General features: G+C 38.2%; 1 protein-coding gene across 2 annotated transcripts in view; it reads left to right on the top strand.

The window, feature by feature from the left end:
- Positions 1 to 19,988, top strand: part of LOC115215932 (HHIP-like protein 1) — a 92,021-nt gene that overhangs the window by 34,122 nt on the left and 37,911 nt on the right. For both annotated transcript variants that reach the window (XM_036505864.1, XM_029785294.2), the window contains exon 2: positions 3,376 to 3,461. In XM_036505864.1, the coding sequence (XP_036361757.1) occupies positions 3,376 to 3,461 (86 nt within the window). The remainder of the gene's footprint in view (positions 1 to 3,375; positions 3,462 to 19,988) is intronic.

Below are 19,988 nucleotides of genomic sequence, written 5' to 3'. Positions count from 1 at the left end.
ACAAACTAAGAATAAGTTTTGGGGTCGATTGTTCGACTAAAGGCGGTGCTCCAGCATGGCCGCAGTCAAATAACTGAAACAAGTAAAAGAATAAACTAGAAAAGCCCTCGGAGAGCGCAGACCTCTGCCAAGCAGCTCATTTCCACCCATATACATGCATGCTGAAAATCGCCCAAATTGCCAAACCAACGCTGGCAAAAACATAACCTCCTTGGCGGGGTTAAAAAAGAAATAATACAGCCATATGATTTTTTTTTAAAAAACCTTTAAAAACAGAAATCATCCTAATATTCAAGGCTTGTCATGTCATCCTCCGCAGACCTCCACCAAGCAGCTTGTTTTAAGACAGATACACGAGTAAAATTACTAATAGAGAAACCAAAATAAACTTTAGGTTATGTGGAAACGATGAACGTGTTTTCAAGGGAGATAATCAAAGAGCGTAACATGATAATACTTTATGTAAAGTAAATTTAACAAATGAAAAATCATTCAAGAATCCATACAAATTCCCGGATCACTACCAAAATTTCATAATCTGTTCCTTGTGTCATTACCAACTTTTCCTGCAAGTTTTATGAAATACTGTTCACAACTTTTTGAGTTATTTTGCACACAGACGGACAGACGGACAAACCAACGCCGATGAAAACATAACCTCCTTCCTTGGCGAAGGTAAAAAAATATATAACGGCAAGTTGTTCCATGGCGAACCAATCACTGCAAAATTTCTTGAAAAAAAAATGTGTATTTTTCAGAAAGCTACGGCTCACACCCTGCATCTCCGATGCTAACTTCATCCCTCTTTTGCTCTTTCTTCTCTTTCTCCAAATGTAAAGCGTTACAAAAGAAATCCGCATTTAGATCAGATATTAGTTTACAGTGATGTTTAACTGCTTACGAGGCTATCGTAGAAACTACATCTGTAACCTACATTATGGGGCGTGTTCATTATGCAGTTGGCTGCATTAGTTATATAGATGCTGGTTGTGTTAGTTGCATAATTGGGTGTGCAGTAATCCCTTGCCATCTCGCGGTTCACCTATTGCGGTTTATTATTTAAGCTTACGTCGATTCTTTCGTGGTGTTGTTTTGCATTTATAATCAAATAAATATATACAAATCATAAACGTAATTTAAAAAAAATATACAGTATAATACTGTTTCTACTTCACGGATTTTCACTTATCGCGGGGATTTTGGAACGTAACACCCGCGATATTCGAGGGATTACTGTATAACAATTTGAAATCTATTTGTTAAATGCGCGTTTATGTACATGAATATGTACGCTATTTTTGCTAATTACATAAATACGTGTTATTTATGTAAACTATATACGTATATATATAAGCGTTCATTGGATAATAACATGTTATTTATGTAGACTGTAATTGTTAATTACATAATTTATTAGTTTACTTTATAAAGTATGTTCATTATTAAAGTATATTTGTTAATTACACAAACATGCTATTTATGTAAACTATATACATATACAGGGTGTTCAAAAAGTCTCTCCGCAGTGAATTATTTTCATTCTGCGCATGCGCAACTTGATTATCATAAGAGTCAACTTATGTATTGAAAATGAAGGACGACACTTTCAACACCACTTATAAAGTTTTTTAAAGTCTTGTAAAGTTTAATCTATTCTTTTGTAATCTTATACCATTCCTAGGGTATTTTTCGATGTTATTGTTACTACTACTACTACTACTACTACTACTACTAGTAGTAGTAGTAGTAGTATTCAAGTCACTGCCGGGAATCGAACTCGTAATCTTGAGGTTAATAGCCCGCACTCTTAACCACTACGCCATATACCCAGGTTCGAAATGTCCCCAAGACACCTGATGAAGGCTGGAGGGTATATCAGCCGAGATGTTGTGTTAACAGCAAACAAGATGACAAATATCCATCCAATGTAAATAATGTATACATACAGAGTGTTCGGGATAAATTTGACCATCGTTTTATATCTCCTTTTTACTGTAAGAGCTTAATGTGTTTATGCGCAGACATCGGTGTTGGAGAGCATAAAGATTAAAGTTGTTATTGAGAAAAACTTAGCTGACATGGAGGACTGAGAACTATCTAAATATTGGAAAAGAGTTAACTCTTCTGTAATGATTTGCACCGGGTATCAAAATGCCGGCTGCTGTTTGATGCTATGTGGACACTGTAAAGGTTGACAAAGGTGACATGGACAGCTGCAACAGCGACTACAAAACTGTAGCCAGCAGGAAAGGACCCGACAGGCTTTCTGACTGCATCCGCACACTGGAATTGATCTCCGCGTCTCTGAACAGGGACTTAGCCTCTATTCAGACGGCTCTATGAAGCTGCTGGAGACTGTTTCCAAATCCTGGCCGAAGTGGATTGCTGCTGGAAGATCATATGTGTGGCACTTTACCATACTCCCAGAAAGAATCAGAAGTGTTTGTCAGAGAGATTCTCCGACTTTGCCACCCTCTATTTCTGGCTCCCTAATTCTCCCTATTGTAAACCCGTGGATTATTGCGTGCAGGGCGCGGTTGAGAAAGCCATCAATCGCTTGGCCTGAAACACCAAGGCCGAGCTGGTGGCCAAGATCAAAGAGGTGTTCCAAGATCTTCCCAGGGACACAGTGAAGAGCGCACGTGCCAGGTTCCAGAGCCGTCTTGAGGTCAATGATGGAAGCTGAGGCTGGCTACTTGGAATAAACCGCTATCTCACAGCCATAATCTACTTAATATTTTTTGAGTTTTTAAAATACTTTTATTTTGGGATGGGATTGCCTTTTTTTACTTTTATGCAAACTGTTAAATTTAGCCCAACCACCCAGTATGTGTGTGTGTGTGTGTGTGTGTGTGTGTGTGCGTATGTGTGTGTGTGTGTGTGGTGTGTGTGTGTGTGTGTGTGTGTGTGTGTTGATCCCACACCACTTGACAATTGATGTTGTTTGCTTACATTGCTGTAACTTAGCAATTCGACCATAGAGACCGATGGAATAAGTAACTGGCTCAAGGAGAATAAGTGTTGGGGGTGATTTTGGTGGGGCTAAACTCACCAAGACGGCACCCCAGTAAGACTGCGATCCAAAAACTGAAACAAGTAAAAGAATAAAAGAATGTTAGGATATTAATTAGATGATTGTATTAATTAATACTACAAACTGTATTTGTTAATTGTATCGTTATGCCTTATTATCACACAGTTGTTCATTATGTAAACGAATATGTTAGTTATATTAATTGTATTAGTTAATTGCATAACGGTATGGGTTCTGTAAACTATTAAATTATCTATAGCTATATTGGTTAATTACGTCAACTGTATTGTTTAATTATATAACTTTAATTAACTCTATCTTTGCTTTATTCTCAACTGTAGCTTCTGTTTGGCGATGACAACTACCTATACATTTTCATCGGAGACGGAGGAGGTAGTGGTGATCCCTACGGCAATAGTCAAAACATGTAAGTTTCCTCAATTTATTTATTTACTTAATATTATAATGGAGCTTTTTAAAATTCCTCCAAACTCTTGAAATATTTCAGTTTTTCACCAGTTTTTTTTTTCTAAATTGTCTATCATAATGAATTTTGCATGTTAATGGCGAAAATCACATTCGTTCTTCTAGAAATTAATAATAAAAAAGTTACAATGGTTTGGAAATAATATTAAAGAATTCATCATGGCTAAAATACAGTTTCAGCTCTTGACTGGAATCACTTCGTTCACTTGTTAATAATTCCTGAGGTAATTTCGATTTTTGTTTGGGTACATATAACATGTGTTACGAACCTGCCGTCGCTCAACTCGAACTCGGGACCCTAAGTCGAGCGACGACGACGACCACACTCAGTCAAACGGAAATCCGCCACAGAAAACGATGGTAGGATGGCAGCGAACACAGACCGGTGACCGGAGATAGCAACAACAACAACAGGAAGAGAGAGACACGGCGGAAGGCAGTTGCTTACATTTAGCAACAGTTTATACAATTGTTACAACATCAATCAAAACGTAATACATTGCCGTTACATTGAAGAAAATACAGAGTTAAAAAGAAAAACAATAATCAATGCATGCACAATACAGAACGTCCGAAAACAATCCACATTAATGTTCAACACAATGTTCGAAAACAGTCCACAATGTTCGAAAACAGTCCACATTTAAAGTCTTTCTTTTTTCTCTTCAACAATTCTTTTTTTTCAACAGATTACAGTTTACGTCACAATGTTCTTTTCCCTTCTTTTTCTTCTCGTTTTTACAGTTCTTTTGACACAATGTCCCCCCCCCTTTTTTTAACACAGTTCACAAGTTCTTTTCTCTTTTCTTTTAACGCACATCACCACCCAAAATTCAACAACGAAAACATAAACAAAACATTACCGTACGTTTTCTCGTCTGCAACACTCCCTGAATCATCACAAAAACTCCCACTACAAATAGCCATGCCTTCTCGCCGTCATCTCCATCTCACTCTCCTAGCCCCTCCGCTCACGGTCTGACTGAACTGTCTCTGGCCAACCCTCACGCCAAACTGACCTGTTGCCAACTGACTGTCTCAGGCAAAACTGACCAACAAACCCCAGCTCGCCGCATTTATAAAGGGTAGCATTTTTATTTTTTTCCTTAAACTTTCCCTGACCGTAGGGGCCAAAATGTCACTTTCTAACTCATTAATTTTCCCTACAAATGACAGGACAAAAGCCAAATAACTTGTTTCCCCAGTCTGTCCGGCATCAAACCACGAAACTGGGTCATAGCACTTTTTTTTCTCAACTGACCTCGTATCACTAACATGATTAGTTGATAGCGAAACAAAAACAATGCGGGGAATATACAAAAATAAACTCGGATATCCTTACTTAGCGAAACGAACAAGAAAATGCTTTAGAAATTAGTCATTAAATGTCATTATTTCGGATTTCAAAGGCGGCGAGCTGGCGGAATCGTTAGCACGCTGGACGAAATGCTTTGTGGCATTTCGCCCGTCGCTCAGTTCTAAGTTCAAATTCCGCCGAGGTCGACTTTGCCTTTCATCCGTTCGGGGTCGATAAAATAAGTACCAGGTGAGCACTGGTACTCACATGAGCATCGACTCATCTCTGCCTCTCCCAAGACACCCATGTGGAAAAATTTGAAGCATTATTTCTGATTTCAAAGGTGGTGAGCTGGCAAAATCGTTAGCACGCTGGATGAAATTCTTAGCGGTCCGTCTTTACGTTCTGAGTTCTAATTCTGCCGAGGTCGACTTTGCCTTTCCTCCTTTCAGGGTTGATAAATTAAGTACCAGTCAAGTAATGGGGTCGATGTAATCCACCGTCCCCTCCTCCAAATTTCAGGCCTTGTGCCTGTTTTAGAAAGGATTATTTCAGATTTCTGATTTTAATTGTTGAACAAAACCTAATTTTTTGAAACAGCGAACAACAAAAATCATTTCTTATAAAAAATATCTTTGAAAATAAATTGGAAACTCCTTGAGTTTGAAGATTCTAATTTCCCTCTTTTGACAGCCAGGTCATTCGCATGGAGTACTGTCAGGTACTCGTCTGGATTTCTTTAATCCTTATTTCCTCTCACTATATACTCTCCCCACACCATATATATATATATATATATATAATTTTTTTTTACAATGCTAGCACAATAACTTCAAAAGATGAAGATATAAGTCTACTTTTGTATTTTTTCGGATTAGTTCATGCAGTGCAAGTTTGATTGCAACAGCAATTAATACAGAGAGAGAGAGAGAGAGAGAGAGAGAGAGAGAGAGAGAGACAGACAGACAGACAGACAGACAGACAGACAGAGAGACAGAGAGACACAGAGAGACAGAGACAGAGACACAGAGACAGACAGAGAAGATTTTTAATAAATAGTATTTTTAATAATAACAGAAAACAGAAAATGGTTTGCATGAAACATGCTGTGGAAATATTCCTTGGATCTTTGTGGTTTTCGTCACTGTTTACAATTATCTTCAAAAAGTTTTTTTTTAATGTATCATCATATAGATGTAATCTTTGACGCTGAATCCGAATTTGTTATTCATTTATTCCAGAAAAAATTTTGAATAAATGTTACAGGTGTTGAAAGTTTGATAATTTTCAGAATTTTCAGCCAATCAGAAAACAGCACCTTCGTGTTCTCTGCCATCATCAGGGGGAGGGGGCTGTGGCATGTCAAAACATTAAACTTGGATTTTATAAAATATCTTTCTCGTATCTCCTTCTCCTAGTGCACATGCGCAGCATCCTTGGTTACTGTGGAAAAAGTTCTTCGCAATTAGCTATGCAACATGCGAATCTTCTTTACTTTGATTCTATGGAAACAGATATTTTTGCCATGGTGATATGTAAAATACTCACTTCTGATTGGCTAAAATACCCAAATTTTGCAAATTTTAATGGCTAATAATTTTTTAATTATGGATTTATAGGGAAAATGAATCTCATTTTCATAATTAGTAGACAAAAGTTAATCCATATACCAAACTTGAAGACAGTTGGAAGAAAATTGTGAACAGAGGATGAAAAGCACAAAGATCCTAATCCTTTCTGCTATAGGTCTGGAATTCACCCCCGAAAGGCAAAGTCGACCTCGGCGGAATTTGAACTCAGAAAGTAAAGACAGACGAAATACCTATTTCTTTACTACTCACAAGGGGCTAAACACAGAGAGGACAAACAAGGACAGACAAACGGATTAAGTCGATTATATCGACCCCAGTGCGCGACTGGTACTTATTTAATCGACCCCGAAAGGATGAAAGGCAAAGTCGACCTCGGCGGAATTTGAACTCAGAACGTAACGGCAGACGAAATACGGTTACGCATTTCGCCCAGCGTGCTAACGATTCTGCCAGCTCGCCGCCTTATGCTGCGGAAATAATGCTATGAAGATGTCCTTGTAATAAAGTTCTTAAGTTATTGTGATAATGACAATGGTAGTGGTGGTGGTGATCTCAGTGGTGTTAGTACTGGTGTTGGTGGTGGAGGCGGCGCGGCGTGGTGACAGTGATGGTGGTAGCAGTGACACTGGTGGTGTTGATAGGAATGGTTGCGGTGTCGGTGTCCGGTGGTGATGGTGGTGGTGGTGGTGGTGTTTGAGGATGATGACGATAGTGGTGGAGGTGGTAATGCGTGATGATAATCATGATCCTGACAATTGTAATAATAATAGTGTTGGCGAGGAAGAAGGGGAGGAGGAGGAGAAGGAGCTGATTTGAACGAAATAAAGTAAAAACAAAATGACATCCTGTAAATGAACCCATTAACTTCAAGAAAAAGGAAGAAGGAAATATTTATTTATTTATTTATTTCTCAAGGTTTCCACGTCCCAGTTTGTCAAATCACCATTTAGTTATCATTCCTGTAGATCACACAGTTTTCTCGTGTCTGGTTGCTATCGTAAAGAAATGGTATGGCAGATGTATTTAAAAGAACTAAGGTTTAGACTCTCTCTCTCTCTCTCCGACCAAAGTCTTCAGTTCTACGTGAAGCAGAGTAAGAGAGTGGAAAGGGAGATGCTGCCCTCTAGCAAATTCCACGAAAGATGACTAACTGTCGTAAAATTAATAGCTTCTTCTTCGACTCTACCTTAAAACTGAAGTCAAGAGAAAGACGGCAACTTTTCAAAGTGTAAAGTAGTTATGGTCTTATAGTGCCCTGGTGCTCCATAGATGGCGGTGTCCACAATATACGAAAGTGTTATAAAATATGTGGAAATAAACGAGGAGAGTGAAAGAAATATTATATAATGCATGGCATGTTAAAAAATGTCATTATACAAAGTACGTTGGCAGTTGTATAAAGACATAATTTTTAAAACGATATAATTTAAGGAGACATAAAAAAGAAGCAGAAAAATCACCAACAAGATGAATTCGAGAGCATCTTATGATTCTGTTCACCTTTGTCTTGGCGATTTAGAACCAGAAATACCCAAGATAAAACAAAAAAAAACTCATCCAAGATGAAAAAGGAGTCAACAAACATCTTCTGGAAATATTTTTCTTTGTATGTGACCGATTATTTGCAAGATCTTCTGTAACATTCCTACCATTTGAATGTCTTAAAACTCTACCCAACGATCGATGCCATTGCCAATATTATATACTGTTACCGTTTTATTGCGTCGATCCCTGTGTTACAGCAGCACTGCATAGGCATGTGTGCGACGCACGAGCCAGTCGTGTCTTATTGTCAGGTCCTCACTTTCAAAACAAAGCAGACGGTTCTCTCGACACATCTGTCAAGCCCAGCTCTAATTATTCTTTGGGGCTGCTCTTTATGCGATGCATAGATATATAGCTTTCCTCTTCTTTTATCCTTGATTAAAAAAAAAATCATATGTGCCCTTCTTGGTTACAAACCTGCCAAGTACATTTCTTCTCAACCAGTCGATTCATGTGAGCAGCACTGACGAAAGATCAATTGCTATTTCCCCCCTATTTTGTTCATTTAGGTGTATGTGTATATCGTTTTGTTACTTAACTTATCGCCGTGAATGTTGTGCTAATATTATCATTTTCTGCTAAAAATTTCTCTAACTTTTTCCTCTTTATATATTTTACCTCCTGCGTGAAATCAAATGCAATTTTTGTTGTGTTTTTGTTGCTTTTGCATTCATACGAGTTGTTCAGGGTGGGGCGTTGTGTCTGTGCGTCGTAGCTATCTCGGATTGAAATCAAATGCGGATAAAATTTATATTTTAAAGTAGAAACAGGACAAATCTGGTTTCTTATCGGCATGGAAGAGATATTCCAGGGTTTTAGAATCATGTCTTCGTTTGCAGCTATTCTTCGCAAATAACTAAATTTCACATGGTGATAAGCTACATATCTACTTATGCCAAATAATAATAATAATAATAATAATAATAATAATAATAACAATATCATGTACATTGTTTTGTAATATCATGTACATTGTTTTGTCTTGGTATAAAAGATGGGCTACAGCAAATATTCTGCTCAATACCACAGATTTGCTTGTCAGTTGTTTGACCTTAACCAGTTGAGCATGTCCCTTAGTGGCTGACGATATGTGCATCTCTGATCACGAGCAGAAGTAGTGGGGGAGCATCATAGCCATGTGTTGAGAGGGATTCTTTGGGGTTTGAATAGTTCACCTCTGGAAACATGGGTGGTTCTTTCAACATCCTTAAGCAACCCTTATTCAGGGACCGTTTGAGCGGGATGGGCTACTCAACCTGAAGAAAATTCTAACTGGGCCCCACCTGCAAGGTCATGTGCTGTTTATCTTGATATGAGATCACCATGTCGCGCACATATGGTTGTGATGCATGTGCCTGGTGTACCTTTATCAGACGGGTAGTCATGATGGGTATATTGGTTTTGTATATTTTACCCCAGTGTCACTTTGATGGCATGAACTGCTCTCTCACTCAATAATAATAATAATAATAATATAACATAGCTTGAAACAGCGGTGAATGCAATTGAAACATCATTGAATTAAAATTGCCATCTGCATATCATTCTGAATGCATGTACATCGAGTTTTTTACAACCCGGCAAGCTCTCCGCGATACTAGTTAATGTATTATTCCAATTTTCTATGTATTGAAGCACGAATCTCGTCTTAGCAACTGACAAACGGCTGCACGGCATTGACAAGTCGCATTTAGGGCGAAACGTGTCATCTCACTTCGATATATATTATGCTTTTAACACAAATCTATGTAAAGATTTTCTCTCAGACGGAAACCATTGCATCATGCCTTTCAATAGTAAAAAAATACTTATAGATAAAGAAAAATATAACAAATTGAAAGACTTATTTGGAGACAGAATTGACCCACTGGGTGCAGAGGTAGGATTTGATGAGCTGCCACCAGTGATGGAATATAAAGAAATAAAACCATATATGAATTTATTATAAAAGATGTTTATAAATACGATACTAATAAGGAAAAAAAATAGGAGAAAAGAGAAAGACTAAAAACTGTTTATAAAAACATCGATACAGGTCGAGAGTGGGGCTCATGTAGCCATTTCATTATCATTAATTTATACATTTTTTCATTTTTCCGTTTCATTCGTGTTATGTTTTTATCCCAACTATGGTGTTGTGTTTGTCCTTGTACTGTCCTCTCTGTGTAAGAGCCTGAGTGCTTGAATAAAGAATTGATGCAGTATAGACAACACAGACAGAATACATGCCTGTATGATGATCTAAAACTGCAAAAGGAATACAGTTCTATATTTAAAAGATGAGGAATTATGTACATTATTTACATTTGACAAATCTCCGTCAAATGTAAATAATGTAAATAATGTGCTTCAAAAGGAAGTCCTCCATTCCCATTCAGTCAAAGAACGGCATAAAATCTACGGTTTTCTCTATTTATCAATGTTGATAACCCTGGCACGGCTGTATTCCTTACCCAGCAGATGGACACTGATCGTAGGTTCATTCACTCATGCTATGCTCATCACTCAAAACCTTCTTTCAAGAAATTTACCATCGGGTAGCACCGTTTTCTTCACTCTCAGCTTTCTTTGACAGCGGAACTTGAGAAAGTTCGGAAGGTTTTCGCCAAAGTGGAAAATATCTGTCCTCGTTTCTTTTAGTCGTGTCCATCATACGACTTTTCTCGCTGAAAAAGTGCTCCTTTGGCCAAAAGAAGGGGGCGCACGATGTTCACGACGGCCTGATTCGCACCCTTCGCTTGACATACCTCTCCCAGAAACTGGTGTTGGTGGTGGTGCTGTTGCTGCTGCTGCTGATGATGATGACAACGACAACACGATGACAACGATAACACGATGACAATGATGATGATGATGATGATGTTGATGACGATGACGACGATGATGATGGTGAGGTTGATGATGATCATGATGATGATGATGGTGATGGTGGTGATGATGTTCATGTCGACGACGACGACGACAATCATGATGATGATGATGATGAGAATGATGAGTATGATGATGGTGGTGATGACGATGATGATGATGGTGGTGAGGTTGATGAAGTAAGATTCGCACTGTAAACGAATATGTGCAGATCTGATGTTTGTCGCTCTGCTTGCATCTCAGTTACACCCGTCTTAGGTCCCTTCCAAACCTGCAGAGTTTATCTTGGTACCCTCTCTTGCACAAAGGCCTGGGATTTCTGGAAAGTTATCCACAGTCCCAGGGTTGAAAACCCTCCTGTAGGGCAGACCAAGCAGTTGATTCTCGTTAGTCAACGCCTAAAGTTCACCCCCTACCACACACACACACACACACACACACACACGACGTGTCGCCTTTTCCCAGTAATAATGATACTAATAACTATGGTGTTGGAGTAAATTTTTTTTTGGAATATTCTTGAGTGTGTCTGTAGAGAAGTGCCGAATGTCTGCAGCAGTCAGCAAGTTGGAGTAAACAGATATCGGTTTGAGACTTGAGAGACATAAAAAGAAGAAAAAAGGACGGAGGACATTTTTCTTATTTTTTCATCTTTTTCTCTAAGATTTTGTTAAATGTCTTAAAAAGGATGAAATGTAATATTTATTTTAACATGGAGATTGGTGTGGAGATAGAAAACTATAGATGTTACTGCTGCACGTGCTGCTACTGATGATGTGGTGATGTTGAGGATGATGATGATGATGAGGAGGAGGAGGAGGAGGAGAGACAGCTGCAATGAGAATGGTGATGATGATGACGACGATGACTACAATGGTGATGTGGAGGAAGGTGGTATTGGTGGTGGCTGTGGTGATGATGATGATGGCAATGATGATGATGAGGAGGAGGAGGAAGAGGAGGAGGAGCAGGATGTAAACAATTTTATGGAACAAAACTTTATCGATTTCTTATAGTGACACTAATTTACAGATGAATAGATGGGAGGTGTGGGGTGTAGTAATATACCAGTATATTACTGGTATTTATCAATTAACCCACTGATATTACGAGATTAAATCCGGCCAGATTTTCGTTCAAAATGGTGCATGCACAATGTTTTGCCATCTGGCGCTCTACTGATTCTATCCTGCACCGTCATCACAAGAATTATTGAGTTAACTCCCTTTTCATTTCAAATTTAAATCCCGTCGCAGTCAAATTTACTTTTCATCTTTGCACCCCCCCCCCATATATTTGGGACCTTGAATTAAAAGTAGCGTTGTTGTTGCTGCTGCTGTTGGTTGTTGTCATTATTGTTTCTGTTGTTAGGGGCAGAATCGCTAGCACGCTGGGCGAAATACTTCGCAGTATTTCGTCTGCCGCTACGTTCTGAGTTCAAATTCCGCCGAGGTCGACTTTGCCTTTCATCCTTTCGGGGTCGATTAAATAAGTACCAGTTACGCACTGGGGTTGATGTAATCGACTTAATCTGTTTGTCCTCTCTGTGTTTAGCCCCTTGTGGGTAGTAAAGAAATAAGTATTTCGTCTGTCTTCGTGTTCTGAGTTCAAATTCCGCCGAGGTCGACTTTGCCTTTCATCCTTTCGGGGTCGATTAAATAAGTACCAGTTACGCACTGGGGTCGATATAATCGACTTAATCTGTTTGTCTGTCCTCTCTGTGTTTAGCCCCTTGTGGGTAGTAAAGAAATTGGTATTTCGTCTGTCTTCGTGTTCTGAGTTCAAATGCCGCCGAGGTCGACTTTATCTTTTATCCTTTCGGGGTCGATAAATTAAGTACTAGCTGAGTACTGGGGTCGATATAATCGACTATTTTCCCACCCCCAAATTTCAGGCCTTGTGCCTATAATAGAACGGATTGTTGTTGTTGTTCTCTACCCAAGCTGGGCCTGAGTTTTTACTCGTAACCTGATCGTGAGGTTGTCCCTTGTCTATTCTGCTGTTGATATCTGTACGAATGGTATGAAAGTCACGTATTCTCATTCTCTTTTCTATAAATATGTCAAGTAGTGTTTAATGCCACCTAAACACGGCTGTTCCCTAGGAACCGACGATATCGTGCTTAGGTGGTGATAAACACTACATGTCACTACGAATACTGCTTTCGTCTCTTATGAAGATTTTCTTGACTTGCTGGTTTGCTTGTTATAAATATATCATAATGTATTTAAGAACGAAATGTTTCCCTTTACGGTTATCATCATGGTGAGCTTAATTCGTGGCCCAGTTTCCACTCCTAATCGAAGTTATTTCACTTCATAAAACATCACAGCCCCCTTCTCTCTCCTTTAAATATATCACATTTCATTTTAGTTTCTTTCTGTCAATCCTAATTCCTTAAAACAATATAGTTACAAGTTTAACCTTTTTCATACCAAACTGCCTGGTCTGAAGCCAATTGATATCTTCATTCCTGATCCTATAATCCAACTTTTCTGTTTTAAATTTAAATTAAAACCTTCCGTCAAATTTTCATGTTAATTGTTGTTATAAACACTAGTTTGATAATGATAAAGCTATTTCGCTAAATTCTTTGCAATTTGTAACATTAATTGAAACCAAAAGCAGTGGATTTCAACAGAAATATGGCAACAAAAGTGTCAAAACAACTATAGTCGGCCTTGCAGATATTCTTCACTAAAAGAGTAGAACGATTCGCCAGTTTGAGTAATAGAGATGGGTGCTGCTGCTACTAAAGAAGGAAAAAAAATGATGTTTTTGTGCTAATGTATTCTTTACTACAAACATCTGTAAAACATCATACAGGTCTTGAGGGGGAAATATATTTTCTTTCACAAATTATTTATGCAATTCTGTGCACAAGAATTATATTAACGGACAGAAACTGAATAATAATAATAATAATAATGATGATAATAATAATAATAATAATAATAATAATAATATAATAATAATAATAATACAAGCAAATGATATGTTTGCTTTGTTTGTGAATTTCGAAATTTAGACATTTTCGAGGAATTTTACTGACTAGATTTTCAACTAATGTATGAGTTACAGTTTTAAAAACTAATTCTGTGGTTGATATTTAGGACTCATTCAAATTATGTTGTTATAACTACTATTCTCTCTCTCTTTTCACTGAACCATTTAGTACTCGTATATAACTGGTATTCATGTTGATTTATTATTGAAATTACTTAAACAAAAAATTACGTACATATAAAAAAAATGTGTATAATTTTTCGGATGTTAGTGATGTAAGTGAAGTGGTTCTATATCTTTAGAGGCAAAAGAAGGGAAAGAAAGATATGAAGTGATTTCTGATAGGAATCGAACCAAAATCTCCAACTTGTTTCACCATAATCAACATCTTGTTCCACGATATTCGCTAGATATTTCTGGTTATTTTAGGACAGCGCTGATTACTACAGGGTAGTGGTAAGCTCCCTGTGCAGCCGAGATAAACGCCATATCAGCAGAGAGAGATTTAAATCCCTTGACAGTGGTGAGTTCAGTAGAGAACCATAGAGAAGTAAACTCGTTATAGATGCTGAAACCATGGAATAAAACTAAGCTGAGCGTCAGTAGGGAGCACTATGGAGTTGAGGTAAACTCCTTGCATTTGGTGTGTACAGCAGAGCAGAAGCAAGCTCCGAATTAGTAGAGACCCCGACCTAGTTTCGATTAACAGTCAATCTTTTTTTTACTTTAATTACGAAATGATGTCCTTTGGAATGGCATTAACGCCACAACTTCTTATCTACTCTCTACCTATTGTATATACCTATTTCTTTACTACCCACAAGGGGCTAAACACAGAGAGGACAAACAAGGACAGACAAACGGATTAAGTCGATTACATCGACCCCAGTGGGTAACTGGTACTTAATTTATCGACCCCGAAAGGATGAAAGGCGAAGTTGACCTCGGCGGAATTTGAACTCAGAACGTAAAGACAGACGAAATACCGCTAAGCACTTCGCCCGGCGTGCTAACGTTTCTGCCAGCTCGCCGCCTTCAATATACCTATTGTATATACCAGTGCTTCCCAACAGTGGTTCCCAACCCTTTTGTTTAAATGAGTTTTCTCACGGACCTTTTAATATGCTTATCCTTGTGTGTGTGTGTGTGTGTGTGTGTGTGTGTGTGTAGGAGAAGAAAATGGATATAATAACTTTGGGAAGCTCGTGGTTTTCGCTGGTATGTCTTTAATTAATTAGATAACAAAGAAGGAAGAAGCAGAGATGAAGGTAGCATTTACGATCGTTTCAATTTACTGGCTTAAGCAAACCTCTTCAAAATGCGAATACACATAGATGCATCGGTTCGGATGCGAAAATAATTGATACATGTGTGATGGTAATGTAAATAAAAGTAGTAATTCTTATATTAAATTTTGTTCTTGCGCTGTTAAATTCGCTGGGTAGACGTTTGCTTATGGTAGATTGGTTAGTTTCGTTGGGTAATTATAGTGAGGGGAGTATTATTTAGGAGCGGGTTTCCTAGTTTAATTAACCACATTTTTTTTCGCACGTGTGTATCTCATTTTATATACAGTGACTTCATTTAGGCATAGAGTGGATTCGAACCTGAACCGGCAAATTTCCCATAATATTTCAACAGCACTTTTCTCACAGAGAAATAATTGTTGACAGCAGTTACATTTACCATATGGCTTTGCCAAGCCGATTTATGTCTTTGCCACATGACCCTCCTAACCTCTTCTAGGCCGTGAAAAATTAGAATTGAGATAACAGTCGACTCTCCCAAAGTATGTTCATTGTCTTCGTAGTATATCTATTTTTCTAACTATGGCTGACCAGCTCAACGAAACGCCGTCTCCGAAAGAAAAGTTACAGAGAGACAACTATGGCACCTCACCAAGAAGCAGTTGCTTCGTCCCACCCCTCTCACTTTCTTTTCTCTACAACATTACCCTGCCTCTATCTGTGGTTTACTATTACACAAGGACAAGAACACAAACCCACCTGTACAAGGAAAATCTACGATATCTCTCTTTACCTTGCATGCTTTACGAATTTCATTATACATGCCAGCCCGTCGTGGTTCAGTTATATACAAAGTAACGGTAAATAAATATTTATTTACAACTTCGATCACTGTTCTTTCATCTTACACATTTGCAACTTCAACAACTATTACAATTGGTAACTGTCGACCACTGACTCCACCTAAAACACCGTTACATATGAAATTTTGAATTTAGTTCACGGACCCCCTGTACTACCTTTGGGGACCCCAGGCTGGGAACCACTGGTATATACGATAAAAAATCATAGTTAACTAACCTGGAGAGTATACGTGATTTTGTAACTCATTGATATGTGTCCAAAAGGCACTGCTGTAGAATTTAATAAAACAGAAATGCATTAGGTGTTTCACCCAACAAGTATTGACCCTGTATCAGTCTAGTAAAAAGAATTGAAGGAAGCGATTATGGAGATAGTTAAGGTAGGTAAGATCAGTTAAAAGTTGTTGACAAAAGACCACAGAGAGAAGTCTTCTGCAGGCGACGGCTAATTAAAGCCTCTCTGCCCAACTCAGGCGAAGAGTATAGACTAAGGAGCGAAACGCTCGTGGCCATTAGATACCTGCTGGAGATACAAAGGTGTTTCCAACAATGCGATTGGTTCAGTCACCATCAAAAGGAACAGGAAGCGGTTTCTGGGGGAGGCAAATAAACTATGATGTTTATTTCACCTTTCTAATATATTTTCTTTGTAAATACTTTGCGGTGTTGAGGCTAATCAAGTGCCTAAATAATTTCTTACGCTGTTACCTTTTTTTTTTTTATCTGAATTACTACTTGATTCAACTTTTGTTTTTATATTAAATGGTTCGGCAATTCTCAAGCATGTTCCCTCCACTACCAAACAAACACGCGTTTCTACTCTCATTTTCCTTCCGTTTATTAAAAAAAAAATTTTTTTTTTCATGATGAACGAGTGTTTGAAACGTTGAACTCCGCGCTTTGTGTTCTTTTTTGTCTGCGTTGTTTTACTCCCTAAACTCTTTTCGCTTATTATTTCCACGCTGACTCAGACGCTTACCTCCGGATTACACTGGATTGAGCGTATATTAATAAGATAACAGATAAACACATATCGTATCAGAAACATTATAAGATTTCATTCAAGTTGCATAATGTATAAAAACAAACCCTGGCAAATGTAAACATTGCAGTTTTGCGTCCTTGAAAGACACGTTTGCATTTGTCAGTGGATTCCTGTACACACTGCGCAGCTACAGCTAAATTTCGCAGTGCTCTTTTATACACAGTCGCGCACACGCGGTTACGCACGCACACGCACACACACACACACACACACACACACACAAGTAAGAATAACAGAAATCATAGGAGTAAAATTGAAGGCAATGAGCAAACAAACGAAAAATACGATGCGGAATCAGACTGGCGAAAGCCTGAAAAGCGTAGAAATATAAAGCGAAAATACAACAAGCGCAAAAGGAATAAACAGAAGAGAACCTGATATTCCGGGTGATATCTTTTATGCAAGAGAAGGAAAAAGAAGAGGAAAAGAATTGAAATGCAGGAAAAACAACGTCTGTTCTCGTGGCACGTTACATGTGCGCGTGCACTAACACACACACACGCATGCCATTTCGAATGCCCATATAAAGGGGAGGGGAATTTCACTCGAGTGTACGTTGCAATAGTTTTGCAATACTGTAAAAATATTTTTTTCTCCACGGCGCAGTATATTGTTTTTTTTTTCTTAATTTTTAACATTTACCTGACACAACTTCCCACAAATTTAATTTTACGTGATCATTTTTTGTTTATTTCCCACACAAGACAAAAATAGATAGAAATGAATATAAAGGTTTTATTTAGAAGCAAGTACTACCGTAACAAACTGTTGTTCTATGGCAAACCGAAGGTGAAACGAAAGATATTTTTGATTCCTATTTTACTTACCTTTAATTAAAACAGAAAGAATTTTTTTGCACATAACAACTGAAAATGTCGCTTTGGCGATCCTTTTAGAATTCTAATTTGGTTTCTCACACATTCCCTTGCGGTGTTTGATTATTTCTTCAGTAAAAAGTAAAATGAAGAAGGGAAGAAAGGGTAAGAGATTTTTTTTTCTTTTTAAGGAGTTACAAATATTTCAGAATGTAGCATACAATAAAATGGCAGAAAATTAAGAGTAAGAAAAAATTATTATTTTAGTGGTTGTTATTGTTGTTTCAAAGTCACGATGAATGTGTGTGGATTAAAAAAAAAAAATCAAGGCTTCTTTCAATTGTTTTGTAATATATGATTTAAAAAAATAGTGGGGAGTCACGACAAAAACTGCGAAATTCCAACTTAAATGAGACAGCCATTCCAAAAGTCCGCTTTTCCACTTTCCAATTTCGTAATTTCAAGAGTTTGACGAATTGGAATTGTACAAAATGGCAAAAAATATAGAAAAGAAAGAATGAAAGAATAAAGGTTCGTTTTAATGATAAACATTTGAACATGAGATTCAAAACGTATCCGTCTTTAGTTTTTCTGCCGAAACTATTGCTGCGTTAGCAAAATCCCTTGGCTGGGAGATGACCGTCTTCCATAACTATTCGCCGAACCTTTTCAATCGGCTCCTCGCTTCAGCTTGTCGGTGGGCGGTCTGAGCGTGCCTCGCTCTCCATTAAGGTGTGGGCGTGTTTGAAGCGGCTGAGGACTCCTTGATATGAGTTTTGCTCATGACATCGTCGCCAAACTTTCACGCATGCGCTGGACGGGTGGCGTCGTCACCTGCACAAAAAATTTTGTCCATGCGGCATAAATTTTGGCGGGAAAAAATAAAGTCGGATACATATGGAACGCACCTTGCATTTGCAATAATTCTAAAGCCGAAAAAAGAAATTTCAGTTGCTGAGCTATGAAATTTTATAAACAAAACTAAATGCAAGATATAATTTTGGAACACATTTTTTACATGTTCCTTCGTAAAATAAGACCAAAGTCTTTTATACCTCATTGAAATAATGAAGTTTAGGGGTGGCTCTGTGTGTGTGTGTGTGCATGCCTTTAATTGCAAGTGGTTAATCCAAGGTTTTGCTCAGTCATGCGTTGAGACAAGACCCGAATGAATTTGAACACGAGACATTATCTTCTTTTTATCAGTCCATTTCTTTATCTCTCTCACTCTCTATCTTTATATACATTCATACATAGCGCACGCATGCACACACACACACACACACGTGTATTTTGGAACGTAACACCCGTGATAGTCGAGGGGTTACTGTATAACTATGTGTAAATGATAGGCGCACTAAGCAGCGTTGAATGAAATACAGTTATATACTGTGAGAGCATTCATATCCCAGTCATGTGTCTGCACCGCCATAGTCTATAAGGAGAGTTTCTTTTTTCCAGACATCTGCAGCGTGTTGCCTTTTTATGTCCGAATGTACACGAACATCTTAAAGAAGGCTGTACATACATACATACATACATACATACATACATACATACATACATACATACATACATACATACATACATACATACATACATACATACATACATACATACATACATACATACATACATACATACATACATACATACATGGTGGCTGCCCCCTCGTTATCGAGTATGGCCATTGCACGAAGCTTAATCAATGTTGTTATTGTGCAATGCCTGTGCAAGAAGATTTTTTTTTTTAAGTGAGGCAAGGCTGTGCACTGAGTCAATCTCACTCACTAAGCAACAGCAGCCATAATCCGAAAAGAACATCATCGGTAACCACTGAGCCACAGGTTTTATGATGGAGTTATCCCAGTTACCGGAGTTACCTTCTCCTAGAAGGATGCCCTAACAAAGGCTAGGAGTTCTTCACTCCCAATGGTTTAACCGCGCGATCGGGTATTCAGTCCGATTATTTCTATGTCCCCGCGCATTAAGACATTTATTGGATGGCCGTTGACTCTCAAGAGTTCATCCGCCCTTTGACGGGTTTTGTTTTTCATCCCGCAGGATGTCCAATAAACACCCTCCTCACCAAGCAAGCTTGGTGGGGTTGCCAGTTTAGTCGCCAACGACCTGACCATGCAACAAGTTGTACTGGGTTACATGTTACCAGTAGCACTCGAAAGTGACCTG

This window comes from Octopus sinensis, linkage group LG9 (genome assembly GCF_006345805.1).
Source record: "Octopus sinensis linkage group LG9, ASM634580v1, whole genome shotgun sequence".
Classification (NCBI taxonomy): domain Eukaryota; kingdom Metazoa; phylum Mollusca; class Cephalopoda; order Octopoda; family Octopodidae; genus Octopus; species Octopus sinensis.
This window is presented reverse-complemented; position numbering and strand designations above follow the sequence as displayed.